Source organism: Mya arenaria, chromosome 5, assembly GCF_026914265.1.
Source record: "Mya arenaria isolate MELC-2E11 chromosome 5, ASM2691426v1".
NCBI classification, from domain to species: domain Eukaryota; kingdom Metazoa; phylum Mollusca; class Bivalvia; order Myida; family Myidae; genus Mya; species Mya arenaria.
Genome location: NC_069126.1, coordinates 15,261,988 through 15,279,059, shown reverse-complemented (window position 1 = coordinate 15,279,059; position 17,072 = coordinate 15,261,988). Strand labels below are relative to the sequence as shown.

The 17,072-nt window shown below is 33.2% G+C and overlaps 1 protein-coding gene across 1 annotated transcript; it reads left to right on the top strand.

The window, feature by feature from the left end:
* Window positions 1-3,470: 3,470 nt before the first annotated feature.
* Window positions 3,471-12,851, top strand: LOC128235472 (pyrokinin-1 receptor-like). Its single transcript, XM_052950289.1, has 2 exons — window positions 3,471-3,854; window positions 11,923-12,851. Exons 1-2 carry the CDS (start codon window positions 3,530-3,532, stop codon window positions 12,849-12,851), a joined length of 1,254 nt encoding a protein of 417 aa, XP_052806249.1. The 5' UTR covers window positions 3,471-3,529.
* The last annotated feature ends 4,221 nt before the right edge of the window (window positions 12,852-17,072 follow it).

Genomic DNA, 17,072 nt, shown 5'->3' with positions numbered 1-17,072 from the left:
TCTCTTTGATTTTATCATTTATGGGAAGATGTGGTTCGAGTTAACTGCATCAACACTATGTATACGGTTTGAAGGGTCACACAATGATTTGTATCGTTCATTACTTTTTCTACTGAACTAGATTACTTTACATTCATTTATGTCAAGACGGAGTTGTCCCTATAGCTTCATAGAATAACTGAAATAAATCCACGCAAATTAAACCTTATTGAGGCATTTCTGAAAAACGTGTTATCCTGTCTAGCAGAAACGAATGGACTGTCGATAAATCAAGACCAAGCTCTCAAAACTATGCACATAATGACATATCCAGACACAGCGCAAATTTGGAATAAACAATAATATGATGGTCTTGGTAGAGAGATGATTATCTTCATAAATAGTAGTCATAGTGACTACATTTTGTCAGTCTGGAATGTAGCATTCATTGATCAATTGTTGGAAAATATAGTTCCTCCTTTTGAAATGATGATAAGTATTTGCGCAATTTCTTATTGTGCTGGCTAGATAAAGCATAATGTTTGCGATGTGTTATTAGTTCCCACAAAGCGTTCTGGTTAGAACCCCATTTTAATTCAGTTTTAAGAACGTTAAGCAGTGTAAATGTTGCGTGTCGGAATCTGTTTTATTGTATACGCAATAAAAGCATGATGCTTCAAGACTATAAAACGTTTATAGTAACACAATACGATACAATTTTTGATTGATTACGAACTAAACACAACATTTCTTCAATATGAGGGTACGCACTAAATTGAAAGCATTCATTGCATTAAATTACGTCGTTAGGTCTTGTTGCGTAGTGTAATACACACTAGGAATAGGTTGGACGACATTTGATAATTAAAGTAACAAACATTATTTACTTGTTTAACTCACTTACATGCATATCCACATATCTTAAAAAACTCATTCGCAGAATCCTTGAATTATGGTAATTTGATGTAAGAATAAATAATAAGGCATACTGGTTTCGGAAGTGGATTTGGGACAAAGATGACATATTTTATAAGCGCGATGGTGTTTGATTAAAAGAGAGATCAGGCTAAACTACGATAACACATAGAAAAAACAACAAATTATTCAAACTTATTAAGGCAGGGAAATAACAATTTGATTTTCACTGGAATTTTATTTTCATTTCAGTAATTAACATCTATAAGTCCCCGAAAAACATCTAATAAACGTTCACTGTGCCTTTTAAAGTAGTATCGAATTATATCTATTAAATTACAAAAATGAAAGTATCTTCACTGCTGCAGTCAAAATAACATATTAAAATTATACTTTTTATTTAAATTGTTGTCACATTCCTTCAAATTTAATTTGAGAGGCACAATTTTAAAGCAAAATGCAAACTATTAAACTTAGTAAAAATGCATATGTTTGAATAATGGATGCTTCTTTTTTTATAAGTAATGAAATCTTCCTATATATGAGGGAAATTCTGATTTTATTAGCCCTACTTCATTTGTTTTCAGAAGATGAATGAGCTTGAACATTTGCTTTCGTTTGGACAAAGTACAAAGTCATTGCAAATGAAAAAAACAAACGCTCGAACATAAACTCGCTGTTGTTTAACCTATTCAATTTGTTTTCAAACTGTGACCTTCGTTACTCGAACGTTCCATAAAATTCGCACAACGAATTATGCTCAATTAAAAGTGCATCGCCAATGTCCAAGATGTCAACAACGACTCCAACCAAAATGCAAAGGTTGATGTAGCATGCTGCTTTTCTAACATTGAACCCATCAAAAAATCTCAATTGGTCTTGAAAATGGTTTTATCCTCGCAATGTGTGTTTTCTTCAGTTGATTTTTCAGTTGCCCTCAACCCTCAAAATTTAGTAAAAAAGTAGTAAAAGTAGTACTTATGTTTGCTTGTTTGAAAGTACAGTATTTGAACATCCAACATAATACATAAAGACCAACTCTTCAATTTTGAAACGTCAAAATATGTTTCAAGTAAAACGGGATCCAAAGATAAACCAACACCATTGCTTGATAACGAATTTGGCGGTTGCTTTTGTTTCTTGCCGGAAGTCTCCAACGGGTGTAGAAGAAGAAAAACTCTCTTTGATTTTACGTTCACATTCTTATCATACAAAAGTATTTTTATTCACGTACACATATTGTTCATATGATCTCTCGTTGAATATAATAGATCTTAAACTGTGTCCCCAAATAGCCGATATCTTGTATTTCCTCAAAACGACAAATATGTAAGTTTTAAAACATTATATAACGTTCGTGGGCCACCAGAACTCTGTTATTTTGACGTTCAAAGCTGTCCACCTCCTATAACGATGCTTTTAGTGTTGAACATATCAATTTGTAGTGCAAGACTGATACTTCGAAGGCTGAAAGTTCATTCCCAGTATACAGAAAGGTATAGTCGGAACTGTCCATTGGTGACGGCTATGTATGCAGAAGAATAAATGCCCATTATCACCTGCTTAGGTGGTTGTTTCATTTCCAAAAACAAATAAGACCCCAGAGGACCAAGACAACATTACATTTTTAAGGCAAAAGAACAGTCTATTTACTTTGAGGCATGTTTGATAAAAATGTAGATTAAGCTAAAGCATGAAGTTAAAATGAAATGGTTACGTCAATTGGCAATATAAATTGGTCGAATGTGTTCTTCTCTGGTGGTATTTAACCGTATTTCATTTCATATATGGTTCCACTTTACTCTTGGTTATGTGCGTCTGGCTTTTGTACCATCAATTGCATAATACAAATGTTTTAAGGTCATACACTTCGCAATGTAAGGTTGACGAGCTGACTTTAAAAAAAAGAAAACTAATTGAACGTTGTTGTATTCATGCGATTGGCGGCGTCAGGAAAAGAGCTTATTGGAAAACCTGTTTGTGACTATTGAAGCAGAGAAGGCCCAATATTTGATGGTAGCTATTATTGGCGTCAGGTACCGAGCTTATTGGAAAACTTGCTTGTGACTATTGAAGAAGAGAAGGCCCGATACTTCATAGTAGTTATATCGCAGGGGTATAAGAAGACTACTGGATGTCAAGTGTCCTATACTTGCAATAGTAGGAGGAGTGGGATGTGTCGCTATCAGAGGTTTTTGAGTAAATTAAATTGATAGTACGTACCTTGATATATTTTAAGGATGTTTTATTCTCAGGATCACAATACAGGCATTTACTTATGTTAGAGAGATGAAATATGACTTCTAAATATATTGATTGTTTTGTGGTAAATAATAAACCGAATTGACCTACTTGCTGTTTTCGTAGTTTTGTTATTATAGACAGTTATGAAATATCAGTTGACAATGATACACACATGATACTAATTTCATTTCGATAATACTATTTTCCTTGAACTGTTGATACTTAAGCTGTATTTGTAAAATCATCAACACAAAAGAGTGGACACGGACATTTAGTATTTAATTAACAAAGGACGAGCTGTAGAAATAAGTCAGACTTGTGTTCAGATATATTGTTAATTGCTATCCACTGTGATTACGAAATGACAATGGGAGAATTTTCTTGAAATGAGATGACAGTCGAATATTTGTTAAATATGACTGCCGGGAATATTTCTGTCAATGCAGAAATAGGCAACGAAAGCACAGAGACACCGGAATTTCCACGTTATTTAGTGGTTACTTCAACAGTGTTTTATGTTTTTATATTCCTGTTTGGAATCCTTGGGAACTTACTGGTAATAGTGGTGGTATGCCTCAACAGAAACATGAAAACGTCGGTGAACATATTTCTCATCAACTTGTGCATTGCGGATCTCCTGGTTCTCATGGTGTGCATGCCTACTGCACTTACGGACTTGTACGCAAGGGATATTTGGTATTTCGGAAAAGCTATGTGTAAGTACTATGTGTAATATGTTTTTGTAACTAAGCTCTGTAGCAAGGGGTTTCGGTATAAAATATTAAAAAAACATTCTTGAAATATTACAAACGGATGAAACTATTAATCCAAATAATCATTGATACCACTCTGCGACCAAGGGGATAAAATTATGTGTTAAATAAAATACGTTAAGTATTTCGAAAGCAAAATGACGTTTTAATTGTCTTACTAATTGATCGAATCACAAAACAGGAAATGTCTATATAAGAATTAAAATATTCTAGTCAGAGTGAAGAGATTGTGATGCGGGTCGCATACAAATTATGGCATAAACTAATAAGTTCAGGCAATACTATAAGCCTGCTGAAGAATAAAACCGTCAATTTGCAAAAAAAAATACAAAAAACGTTTCCGTTGTTGCCTTTAATTAAATTATGGCAAACATACAAAGTTTAATTTATTTGATTCAAATTCGAAGTGTTATGTATAAGCACGTCGAAATATTAAACACACGAATATTGTACAAAATACTTTCATATGTTCATATTTATGGACTGATTCAGTTTGATTCAATAACAATATACAGTAATAAATGTTATAAAAGGTGTTTCAGCTTGGTGTACACTACAAGTAGTTTATAAGATGAATGAAAGACGAACTAAATGTCCGTCCAGCTGTACCTATTTATCATTATTGCCTAAACATATCTAAATTGTTTAAAGCAAAGCAATGAGAAAAACATGATTTACTAAAACCAAGACGACTAGTCAAAGTATGTCATTTAATAAAGTTACAAACAGATTTAACTAAATACACAAAATAAGTTATATGTGCAACAGACCTGCTAGTTTAGCATATTGGTAAATTGACACACTTCTCAATAAATCATTAAGGGATCTTGTCCTGGCCTGGGCGTATGTGAATTCGGTGTGTGGTCAACATGTCGGACAAGTGGGGATCACTCAGGGTACAACACTACCACAAGACTAGACTCTTGCCCAACATCGTGTCCTCACGAGTGACAAATTTGTGTTGATATTTACTCTTTAAAATCGTTTAGAACAATACAGTGTAAAATAGAAAGATATCTATCTACTAAAGAGAATACTCAAATAGATAATAATAATAATTAATTAACCTACAAGTGTGCTTTATAGTAGTGTGCATGACATTGACCATCTGACTCTCATAAATTTTATATCTACCTGGTTCTCGATGAGATACTGTACGGCGCCTATTTTTCTCTCGATGTTTGTTTTAAGAGTTGTCTAAAATTCAATTTGGAATATTTTAGAACCTTGTTTCGAATGTTTGAAATTCATTTGTACACACTCCCGAGGGTAAAAGAATTTGCTTGCAACTTTGTTAAAATAACGACATAATGGCATTCACATTTTTTTCAGCAGGGAGTATGATCGTTTATTATCTTTGGCGCAAAAGGACAGAAATTTAAAACATCTACAGTTTATTTTATGAGAACAGCTAATCAATGATTTGCATAAGTAATTTGATCAGTTCTTGTGTCGTTGCGGTTGCTGTCGAATAATTGTTAATGTGGCATACTTATTAACTTGCGACTTGACTGCGCTTGGTCCAGTGATTCGTGCGTTCCGGATTTGTTCCGTTTTTTTTTTAATTTTGAGAAAAAGGCATATCTATCAAATTTTCAGTATTGCAATACAAAAGGTCTTGTCTGAATTATTTAGGATACACGTAATGAAGCAGCTGAAAATGTCTTCACGTGGGAAAACATAACCACGCATTACAGTATTTGAAGATGGCGTTTAACTTGCGACTGATTGAAAGAAAGATAAAATGTATGACATACTATGATGGAAACAGCTGTATAATGAACGAGCCAGGAGAATGCCCTTTGTACATTAGTTAAACGCGATAGCTATCTAGATATCTTTACGCTTTAAACGACAGGTTATCAGAAACCGAATTAAGCAAAAGTTTAACGAAATCAAGACGGAAAGAAAAGAAAAACATTATTTAACAAAAAGTTATATTTCAATATAATTTATAAATGCCTTTCCATTCGCAATTTGATTCATGATATATTGTACTGAAATTTTATATTGCCAAACATCAACTACATAAAAAGATAACAAATGACACCATGGGCCGTATTCAATAAGTAACTTAGATTGAACTTAAAATTAAGAATATAATAAGTAATTGTTTTGATTGGCCTGTATATTAAGCTGACCAATAGGCTGGATTGAATCTCTGAGGCATGTCTAAGGATAAGGATAAGATAAATATTGAATACTGGCCCATATGATACATAATTCTTTGATAAGCATATCGTCTACTTCGTAATTATTAAGGTTTTATAAATGCTCGTATATCGCAGTTTTATCGATTAAACTCATACAACCCTCTTAGGCTTTCCTAATTACCGAATTATACAGAAACCAACTATAGGCACAATCTGTTTGCATTATATTGAATTAATTATGTTAAAAAATAATGCAACATTTGCTCTTAAAATCAAAAATATGAACAAAGAGCATAGCTGTCCAGGATAACAGGCGTTTTACGTCACAGTGCTATAACACTATTGGATTGTATAGCTATTAGGGTCGGTATCTATTAAACATTTGCTAAGTGAGACTGGTTACCTGATGTTATTACCTCAACATAACTATAATTCGTATGATATGATTCCTTTATGTTAAAAACACTGCATTTTGCCTTAATATTGGCTATGGAAATTTTTAAAACCAAATCTAGTTAAGAAACGACTTATGACGTTTTATGAATACAGCCCCAAGGGCCCGTTTTTACAAAGGGTTTTAATGATATCTTTGACAATCTTAATATGTTGTAAAATCAGAGATGGCATGAATTATTTGACTTTTTTCTGTGAGTCTGTCTTTTACAATAACTAAAATTTATTTTGATAAAAATATTGAAATATTAAAATTATGTAAGAAACACTAAAGCCTTAAACCACTGTTATAGTGAAATTACCAGAATACAAAAATGAGCATCCAAATTTAAAAGGGACACACATTTCGACGCACACAATACGCAAATTTAAAAGGGACACATATTTCAACGCACACATTACGCGTGATTTAAGTGGTTTGCTTACCATTTGGTGTACGCACATATTTGTAGGCCAATCACAATCGAGGATTTACCCAATTTACTGTAGCAACATATCATGCTGTGCAGATCTGACCGTGAATACAAACACTTATTTCGCAGAGAGTATTCTGTCAGTCTACATGATTTGATAAAGTGTTCTACTTTCCTTTCCATAGTTCACTGTTCTCTCTGCGAGAGATAACTAAGATTGACATTGACAGCAAACGATGCCTTTGTGTTGACGTAGTTGAAGTTTACGCCATGAAATCGAATTTGAAACAGATGTGTAATCCGATGAATGGCGTTTACCCAGTGCCATTAAACCGGGTTTATGTTTAAACTTTTTGCTACTGAGCTTGTTTCTGTAGCTTTTCGCATAAATATTGACAACTTTTCATTTCACATTTATAAAATGTATGTGACAATATTCAAATATAATTAAGCATTTACGGTAGATCTTCCACTTCTTTTATTATTTCCTTCTAATATGCAACCTAGAAAGTACAGGAGAAAATTTGCGTTATTTTGTTGATTTTCGTCCTTAAGCTAAAAGAGGTCTGAATAACGTAATTAAAGAAACCACAACATGATTATGAAAAGCAAAATTATCAATGTCATACCAGTAAGTGTGCAAACTTAACGAGGTAATTATAATAATTTAAATATCTTCCATTTGTTGTTTTTTAAGAAAAGGTACCAAAATGCAGTTAAGGCCATCGCCTATGATTGTGTTGATCTGAAACGCGATAGTGAAAACTCGATAGTACGATGATGAAAACGCGACAGTACTGTAACGAAAATGCGATAATACGACAGTACGATTATGATAATGCGATAAACTATCGTGTTTTCACAATCATACTGTCGTGTTTCCACCATCGTAGTTTCGTTAGTTGGCGTTTTTATCATCGTACTATCGTACTATCGTAATGTCTCATTCTCATCATCATACCGTCGTGTTTTCATCGTCATACTATCGCGTTTTCATCATCGCAGTGTCGTGTTTTCACCATCGTACTATCGCGTTTTCATAACCGTACTATCGCGTTTTCATCATCGTACTGTCGTGTTTTCATCATCGTACTATCGCGTTTTTTATCATCGTACTGTCGTGTTTTAATCATCGTACTATCGCCTCCGGTGCGCATGCGCAAAAAAGAATGGTGGTGCTTGTATTAAGTCCTTGAATCATGTCATAGTACGATGATGAAAACGCGAAATCACGATATTACGATGGTGAAACGCGAAAGAACGATGGTGAAAACACGATAGTTTATCGCATTATCATCATCGTACTGTCGTATTATTGCATTTTCTTTATCGTACTGTCGCGTTTTCATCATGATCGTACTTTTGCGTTTTCATCATCGTACTATCGATTATCGCGTTTCAGATCAACATTCATAGGCGATGGCCTTAACGGCATTCCGTATATTTCCGTTTGGTAAACTAACAGTTTATTGTATTAGCTATTTTACATTTTCACAAAGCCGCAAAAATTAATCCATGGCACAACACTCATTTACTGATTTAATTCACCTTTAACGCTTGGGCGATTTAAGTTTCTCGCCAAAATACCACGTGACTAATTGAATTAATTGAATTGAATTAATAAGTTTGTTCATCAATTTCCATCGGATTATTATAAGCTTAAGTGAAAATACCGCGAATGAGAGTACATTTTAATGATTAAAGATACTATCGTAATGTGGCGTTCACATTTAGTAATTTGCTAGCTTTGATGGAAGATTTTACGGATGTATGGTAGGTTGCTATTTACTGCGTTTAGAAAATCTGACCGAGACACCTTGTATGTCCATGCAAAATGATTTAATCAAATACCGATAAAGATGCAGTTTTTAACAAGCAACTAAATAGTGGGAGAAACTATAATTAATTGCTGGAGAAAGAATGTTACATATTTAGAAATATGAACAAAATGGTATACAATTATAGGTAAGTAGACTGCGCATTAGGAATCTATTTATCACCATCATCAACATCAACACCATCATCATTCAATTGTAACTGGTTCCTTAAGAGTCCAGTTAACAAAACACAATTTAATATTAATGTTCATACAGTGCATCATTTTACAAAACAACACACATCAACGAAAACACATCATTAATTAAAATAATCTATTGGTTGTTTTAACAATAAACTACATGAAACAAGTGTAAAAAGCGAAAACCAAATAACACAAAGTGAAGAAGGATCTTCCTAGTAGCTTTTCAAGGATCTTCCCAGTACATTTACATTTTACTGACCGTTCCAAGGCGGTACATAACAATCCTAGTTTTATATAATATATATGTTGTGTGTTGTTTGTGGAGTTTTGTGTTGTTGTTCCATGTTTCAGGTTTGTCATTGTTTTTGTGTTCTATGTCATTGATGTTGACCCTGTGCCATTAAACGGGGCTTATGTTTAAACATTTTACTACTGGACTACTGGACTTATTTTTTCTGTAGTTTTTCATATAAATATTGAAGTCAATCAACAAGTTCATCTGCAAGGAACAAATTAATTATCTATTGTATGTTAATTCTCCTTGGAAACCTTGCATGATCAAAGCCATTTCTGCCGCTGCGAACTAAGTCAAGTCAACACATTTAATCACTCAAATTCATGCGTAACATGAAATAATTGAGTTAGTTGGTAGAACAATACACTTCAGAGGCTCACACTGATCATACAAAGAAATAACAATATAAACAATATATAGACCAGATAGTTCCGTTTAACAAAAGTAGGAATGAAAATTGCACATACACACATTTAAACCATGTTTTGTTGTCACGATACCACATTATGAACGTACTAAGCATAAAATGGGTTACTGCAATCTTAGAGTCACAGCAAAAACTAGTGACTTTTATTGTATGTTAAATGTCTCACATAAAGAAGAAAATTAATGTTTTCAGTAATTTCGTTTTAAAATAGCATATACCATTCCACTCTTATCACAACAATACTTTTTCATTATTTGTGTTTACCAGCTGTAAATGTTTATATTTTTGGATGACTGTTAAAAATAGGGTTTCATATACCGCTTACGTTTATTATCACAAAATATTACTCGGAAAAGAAATGAAGTTCGTCTCCAACCATTATTTGCCCTATTCTCTTTTCGAGGCATTCTTTCTCAAAAGACAAATGTAAGAGGTAAGGTTAGGAAACAGTTAGGAACTGAAAATTTTGTTAGTATTTTAGAAAATATTTTATGGAAATAAAAAACCGTGTAAGTGCTATATTCAATGCACAAACCCAAGGTTGTAAGATGATGGTTTATGAATATAAATATATAATAATAAAATGTTTGTGATTACGTAATAAATTAATGCAATGAATAAATGGAAAATAATAGAAAATAACCAAAAATAGATCCGAAATTTATACCCGCATTTCTTTACATCCATAGCATAGATTTTAAAACCAATAAAAATATATTCAATCACTACTCATTATTTATAAATTGGACACAACAACACAAACATGGCACTTTCAATGAAATAGAGTAAATATTTAAAAACTGCCATTTTACCGACCCGATTTTTTTATTTAATTTAATACTAAGAAATAGGCAAAAGTAGAAAATTGCTTAGTTGAAGAGCTGTCGTACAACCTTTCCTTGTTATTATATTATCAAAATCTTGACATAATTTAATGGTTGGTATATTTATCTTTTAAAACAAATCATGGTGTTGATGTTTGGAACATTAATTGCAGAGCCTTATGATTTTGAAAAATGCATTTAATTTTGTTAACGTTGTTTTCCCTCGCGATCACCAGAATATGTGAGAAAACAACCGAAGAAATATCTGGCTCAAGACATAAATCTGATATTCATTAAAACAAATAGAACAAAATATAAAATGTTAACAAATTGGTAGGTTACAACAGTAGATACGAAGTTTCAGCTTATGAACGTTGCACAATTTCTCGATCAATAATAAAACAAATGACAGACAACTCCAAACAAAACATCGGATACGATCTCTGATAATCTTTCTATGAATTCAAGGGTTCTATACACACATATAATTTAGTTTCAAATCCATGGTTTATTGGTCCATGACTTAAGATAGATTAAACAAGATTTTCCAAGCTTTCTTGTTGTTTTTTTATGATACACTGGTATTCAATTAATTTCCCTGCCAGACATCAATCTCAGTCCGTTGTGGAGGAGTCTTATTCCAAATGATGATGGAAGACAACGCTTGACATGTTTTAGATTATGATGGATAATTTTGGTTTATTGATCAGTTTATTATCGTGGGAATATTTCGGGATTTTTGTTTTTAGACTAGATTTTTAACATTTGATTTATTATATGGAATTGTGTCCAATTTCTCAGCTTTAAATATTTGATAAATAATATATTTATCATTTCCCTAATAAATTTTGCCAAAGGCAATCTTTGTTTAATATCAAATTTCGACATACTACCATTACATACACATTCTGTGTAAAAACTATGGTATTCATTTTAATCAAAAGAAACTACAATTGTTTAATAAAGTTATTCTAACAAGTGGTGTTTCCACTCTTTAACTGGCAGGGTGAATATCAAATTAGTGTTCACTGGTGAAACTGTTTCACCGTGAAGCATGAAAGAAATAAAGTTTCTGAAAATTCATGAAAACGAGTGTTTTTGAGAAGTAAGTTAATAAACAAATAAAGTGCACATAGGGAATGCGACATACGAGCTAAAATAGCAGAATGATATAAAATCTAAGCTTCGTTCTTAGATACTGTGTTATCATGTAATTGTAAAATACCACTTAAGAACAATATGGTTCTCTATGAAACATAATTCCAATTTTATTCTTAACAATATCAAAGAAATATTCTGATGTAGCCAGGGGCCACCCTGTCGCAAAATAATACAATGACCTATTAAAATGGAAAAACAATCCAAAGGATATGTTTCTTAGCTCAAGGGAAAAGATGATGTTTATTACTTGTTGAACTTTTTTCAGGCCAAGCCGTTCCATTTCTGGAGAACACAGTGGCTCATGCGTCCATTTTGACTCTCATAGCCATAAGCATCGAGAGATACCGGGTTATCTGTCAGCCGCTCAGAGGTATTGGAGATAATGTCACGAGAACTGCGAAGGTTTTGCCCTTTCTTTGGACCATATGCGCGACGTGCAATATTCCCTGGCTATATATTGCGAAATACAAGGATTCATTCCACTTAGATGGAACGGCTATCAAAGTCTGCAGAATTCCAATGATACTGCAATGGCAGAAAACATTCGCGACTTTGCAGTTTGTGTTTTTCTTCGTGCTACCTTTTCTTACGTTACTTATTTTATATTGTAATATTTGCTATATTCTTAATTACTCACGTGATGTGGATCTTAATAATTCTAAGCATTGCCGACATCGTCGCCAACTTCGCATGCAGGTTATTAACATAATTGTGTGCTTAGTTCTTTTGTTCTTCATTTTCCATCTTCCGTATAGACTTGTTAGCATGTGGCTAACATACGCTCAAATCAAAGATATATACGGCCTTGGAATAGAACGATACTACGGCATGTTGTTTTCTGTAAGGATATTGTTCTATCTAAATCATGCAGTAAATCCTATTATATACAATTTCGTGTCAACAAAGTTTAGGAATGGTTTTCGACAAATATTGACAAGTCGCTCACATCGTGGCAGTCTTGTGTCTAGCAACCGACGGGGGAATTACAACACGCCATTTACAAGACCGAAGCAAACAATTCTGATGCTCGAAGATCGCGATGTCGATAAGAAGGGGCTCGTGCAGGTTAAGGCCAGTTCGTCATCGTCATCAAGACAGAAAATGAACGAGTTCTACCCGATGTATACAAACATGATTGTTAAACACAATTCTTCTAAACACAATACTAGTGTTGAGCTTAAAGGTCCTGATTGAAATCTAGATTATGATTGTATTTCATTTGTCGAATAATTAATCAAAGCCTAAGCGCATGTTATATTGTTGCCATTTTTTTCTAATTTTTTTTTGAAACTTCTTTTAATTATTTTAGGATACCGGGCTTGTTCTTGTATCGTTATTTATTGTCGGTGTACTTATTGAATATTCAACACAGGAACTGTTTGTGTTACTTCTTTAGTTTAAACTTTCAGAACCCTGAGAGATTATACTGATAGTGGGTACCGCCAAGTAATGTTATATGATTACTTGTTTCAGTCACACTGGACCAATGTGTGTTTAGAGTTAACCCAATATCTGACAACCTATTTAGCTATATATCAACTAAACTTACCAATCAGAAAAGGCAAAACGTGGCTACAATTGTGAAGGTGCATATATAATTATGATGAAATCCAACAATTGAGGACAAGCCGAGTAGCCAAAATAATACATACGGTGTCACAAGGCATAAACTTGTATAACATGTATGTTATTATCTTGTACCAAGTCCTGATATCTGTGAACTAAAAAGCACCTACAGGTCACTGTTCGATCATAGAATGATGTTTGTTTTTATGTTGATGAGAATTAAAATTCGGGAATGGAGGCAATTAGCAGTCTGTAAATAAAACACAGTACCGAATTGTGAATTTTGTTAAGAGAAAACGGCGAGATGACATTAACATTCCAGAAAAGAGATTCGACGAAATAACAAGATTTTAACACTTTTTTAAAAAGTAGTAAACATGTTTAATTTGAAAAAAGTTATTTACAGTGCCTGTTTATGTTTCCTATTTAAAAACGATGTGTGGACGACTGTATTATGGACAGACGAAGTATGATGCGACATTTGACGGCGACCAGAAAATACATGACACTAGTTATCTTGACCAGAAAGATTGCCAATATACAGTTTTAATTATGCAGGAAAACAATTCAAACTGTACATAAATGGGACAAATATCACCATTATGAAAAACAACCATGTTGCAAGTGGGTTTTTTTTTAAAGCGACACTCTTATTCAAAATCAATACATACACATGTATGATAAACATAACTTTTGAGTGATAAACCTTAACTACTTACTAAATAATGCATTGATGGAAAATAATAAATACTGATAACAAGATTGTAACCGTGTATGTAATAGCTGTAAACGCAAAAATATTAATTGATTTATGAGCGCTTCGATATTTACTGTGCTGTACTATATATAGCTATGTCTCTAGGTAGAACTACCGTGTGTCTACCCCTTTCTTCCAAATAAACTGGGTATCATTCATAAGAACCATTGTTGTTGACATTAATTCATCCTTTTGGGTATATTAAAACATTTGTATCATTTTTTTATTATTTAAATCTTGTTTGGAAGTCAGAGTGCATCTTTAAGTATTGCTTATTTCTTTATGTGCAGTATTAAAGAAAATATAATTAGTTCGCAACTTAAAATACGAAAGATGAATTAAGATGAACCTATGTATCGTTCTTAAAAAAACAGCTTAATGTTTTTTTGAAGCATTTCTCGAGAAAGAATAATATGAACGTTATTCTTTACTGCGATATTCACCTGTTCACCTGTTTATTGCCGGCGTCCTGATCCCTTCTGATAACAAACAATTGATGTCTGAACTGAGTTATGCTGATATCAGAACTTTGCCATGCATAACCTCTTGAAAGTTACGATATCAAATCTTTTATTATCTAAAACCACTGAATCTTGAAAACGTATAAAGATATTTTAACGCAGTATCGCAATGTTAATGAAAAGTAAGACAATTAAATCTACTTCGAACGTAATTTATTTGATCAAAGTAATGCTATAGCTTAAGTACTTTAATCGGCTTTCGAATTGATGGAAACTAAACTGAGTTCTTAAATTGATTCTATTTTTTGCTTGAGTTGCAAAATCTAGGCACTAATTAAATACACTGAGTAAAACATACCAAACAGTCATTGTTAACTATGTCAAAAAAAAGCATGGCCAGTTTCTCATTTTTAGCCCGTGACATACACTGCCGCGTATAACAGCAATGATACGAGTCCATAAGAAGTGTCTAAAATATTTGGTTATCATTAAATGCAATTGTAGGCTTTTTTTCTGTAGTTTTCATTATCGTACTGATCAGCTCAATAAATAGAACAATGATCAACACCACACATTTAGCAATGAGCCTGAAAGCAGAAAAATCAAGGCCTAACGAACACTCAATGAGAGACATACACTGGCACAAGACAACAGTCACATAACAAATAAACAATATAGAATTATTAGATATATTTATAGATGTTTGATATCCAAAACTACTTTACGCCGGAGCGACCTACAGACCATTGTTTTGTGATGTATTCGATGTATTGCAGAGCACCAAACGGCAAACGTTAGTCACAAACACCATTACAGATAGCTGTGCTGTTTTCGTAGGTATCAGTTACTGTTCTAATTATGTAGTCCGTAAACTTCAGAAACCTTCAGTCGTGTGTATTATATGCATACTGACTACGTACATATTTTTAGGAGATAGAGGTGCACCTCTGACTACAGAGGAAAAGTTATAATAATGATATAAAAGAGCACCTCAAAATAATGGCCTTTAAATAACGGCGCTTATATTTGTTGAGTAGATTAGACAGAGGATCAGTTATATTTTGAAATAAAAGAGCTCCTATAAAGTATGAAAAGACAAAAAAGGTGTACACATTTAAAGTATAACTACCACTCTATCCTAATTTTGAATATATGTCAACCATTTTGAGTGAAATAAACTACACCGTGGACAAGTTCGCGACTGAATCGCAATGTATTTCTGATGAGATGACAGTGCATCAGAAATGTGATATAATAATTATGATAATAATTTCAGCAGGTTCTATCAATTATAATATAAAAGAGTATTTGAAATAACAGTCGGTCGGTCGAACAGTGTTCTGGTTTACAACCATTAACTTATTCCGTGTGCTAGTCATGTGTTCGGAACGATTTCTTTTCAAATGTGAACGGGCCATTCTTCTTCTTTATAATATGTATCATATGTGACTTGAAAATAATCACAACAGAGTAACACATCTTTATTTGGCAAAATCGTTTTGTTTTTCTCTTCCTACAAATAGTATGCCGCACAGACAACCCTAATTTCCGGATAACGGTGTCGTGTCGAATGTATGCAGACAAGACATTATTTTAGGACACAATTATGTAAAATTAAAATAGTTCTATTGTTCATCTCTGGATAATTATTTGTGCTTTAGAAGGCTTTTGATGTAAACTAGTTGGATACTTTAATTGCCAGAGCACCAAATTTAAGACCCTGTTTTAAAAAAACAATTTTCGCTTAGTCCAAAGACAAAGCAATGTTTATAATGCACTTTTATCCGAAAGCTGATTTAATGAACAAGTGTCAATAGCCGGCGAAATGCAACATTGATACACTGGTTCGTTCGTATGACATAACGTTATAGCAGAAAATATTTGGCCATGGTAATGAACATTATTGTTTATGAACGTCATGACGTTTGAATATGACGAAGTGCTGTCTAAGATTTGCATAATCTTACTCTGCCCAACTATCTCCATCATTTTGAGTTTATCATTTCAGCAATGGCCTTTATAGTGTTTTACATTCAGTCAACCGAGTGTAAAACCTTAGTAGTAGCTAAACTATGTTAAGACCAAATACATGTTTCTGGTTTTAAGACTAGTTGTTTGTGCCCTGTTGGTGACACAGGGTTTGGAGCCTAATATTTATGCGAAAAGCTAACCCGGGTCCAAACAAGTCTTATCAAGGTCGAAGCGATTCCGCTTCTAGTTTCTTGTGGGTCACGGACCAATTTCTAAAATCCTGAAAGTCGTATTGTCTGAAATGAAGCACCACCCATCACAATAGCCAGGCGTATTAGGGTACCTAGCTCCACTACACAAATACGCAGCATTCCCAGGGCCAGACATCATATGCGACATCAAAGATTCCTTCACGATTGTCATTATATAAGTGTAGGTGAAATTGCTATAAATACGTAATGATTTCAATTGCCTCAATAGCAAATTTGATAACATCGCCAAACGATTGAAGATTTGAAGACATATCACTTAGGACTAAAAAAACAAAATGTATTTATCTAGTAGATTCGGTAAATACTCGGAACGTATGTGAATTGTCGAATTTCTTTCCCAGACTTTACTTCTAAAGAGGAACAAATGAATCTAATTCAAATAATTTGT

Excerpts from the sequence above, each read along its gene's own strand:
- LOC128235472 (XM_052950289.1), top strand. The coding sequence starts at position 3,530 with ATGACAGTCGAATATTTGTTAAATATGACTGCCGGGAATATTTCTGTC. Across the intron at positions 3,855-11,922 it reads GTATTTCGGAAAAGCTATGT|GCCAAGCCGTTCCATTTCTG; the intron begins GTAAGTACTATG and ends AACTTTTTTCAG.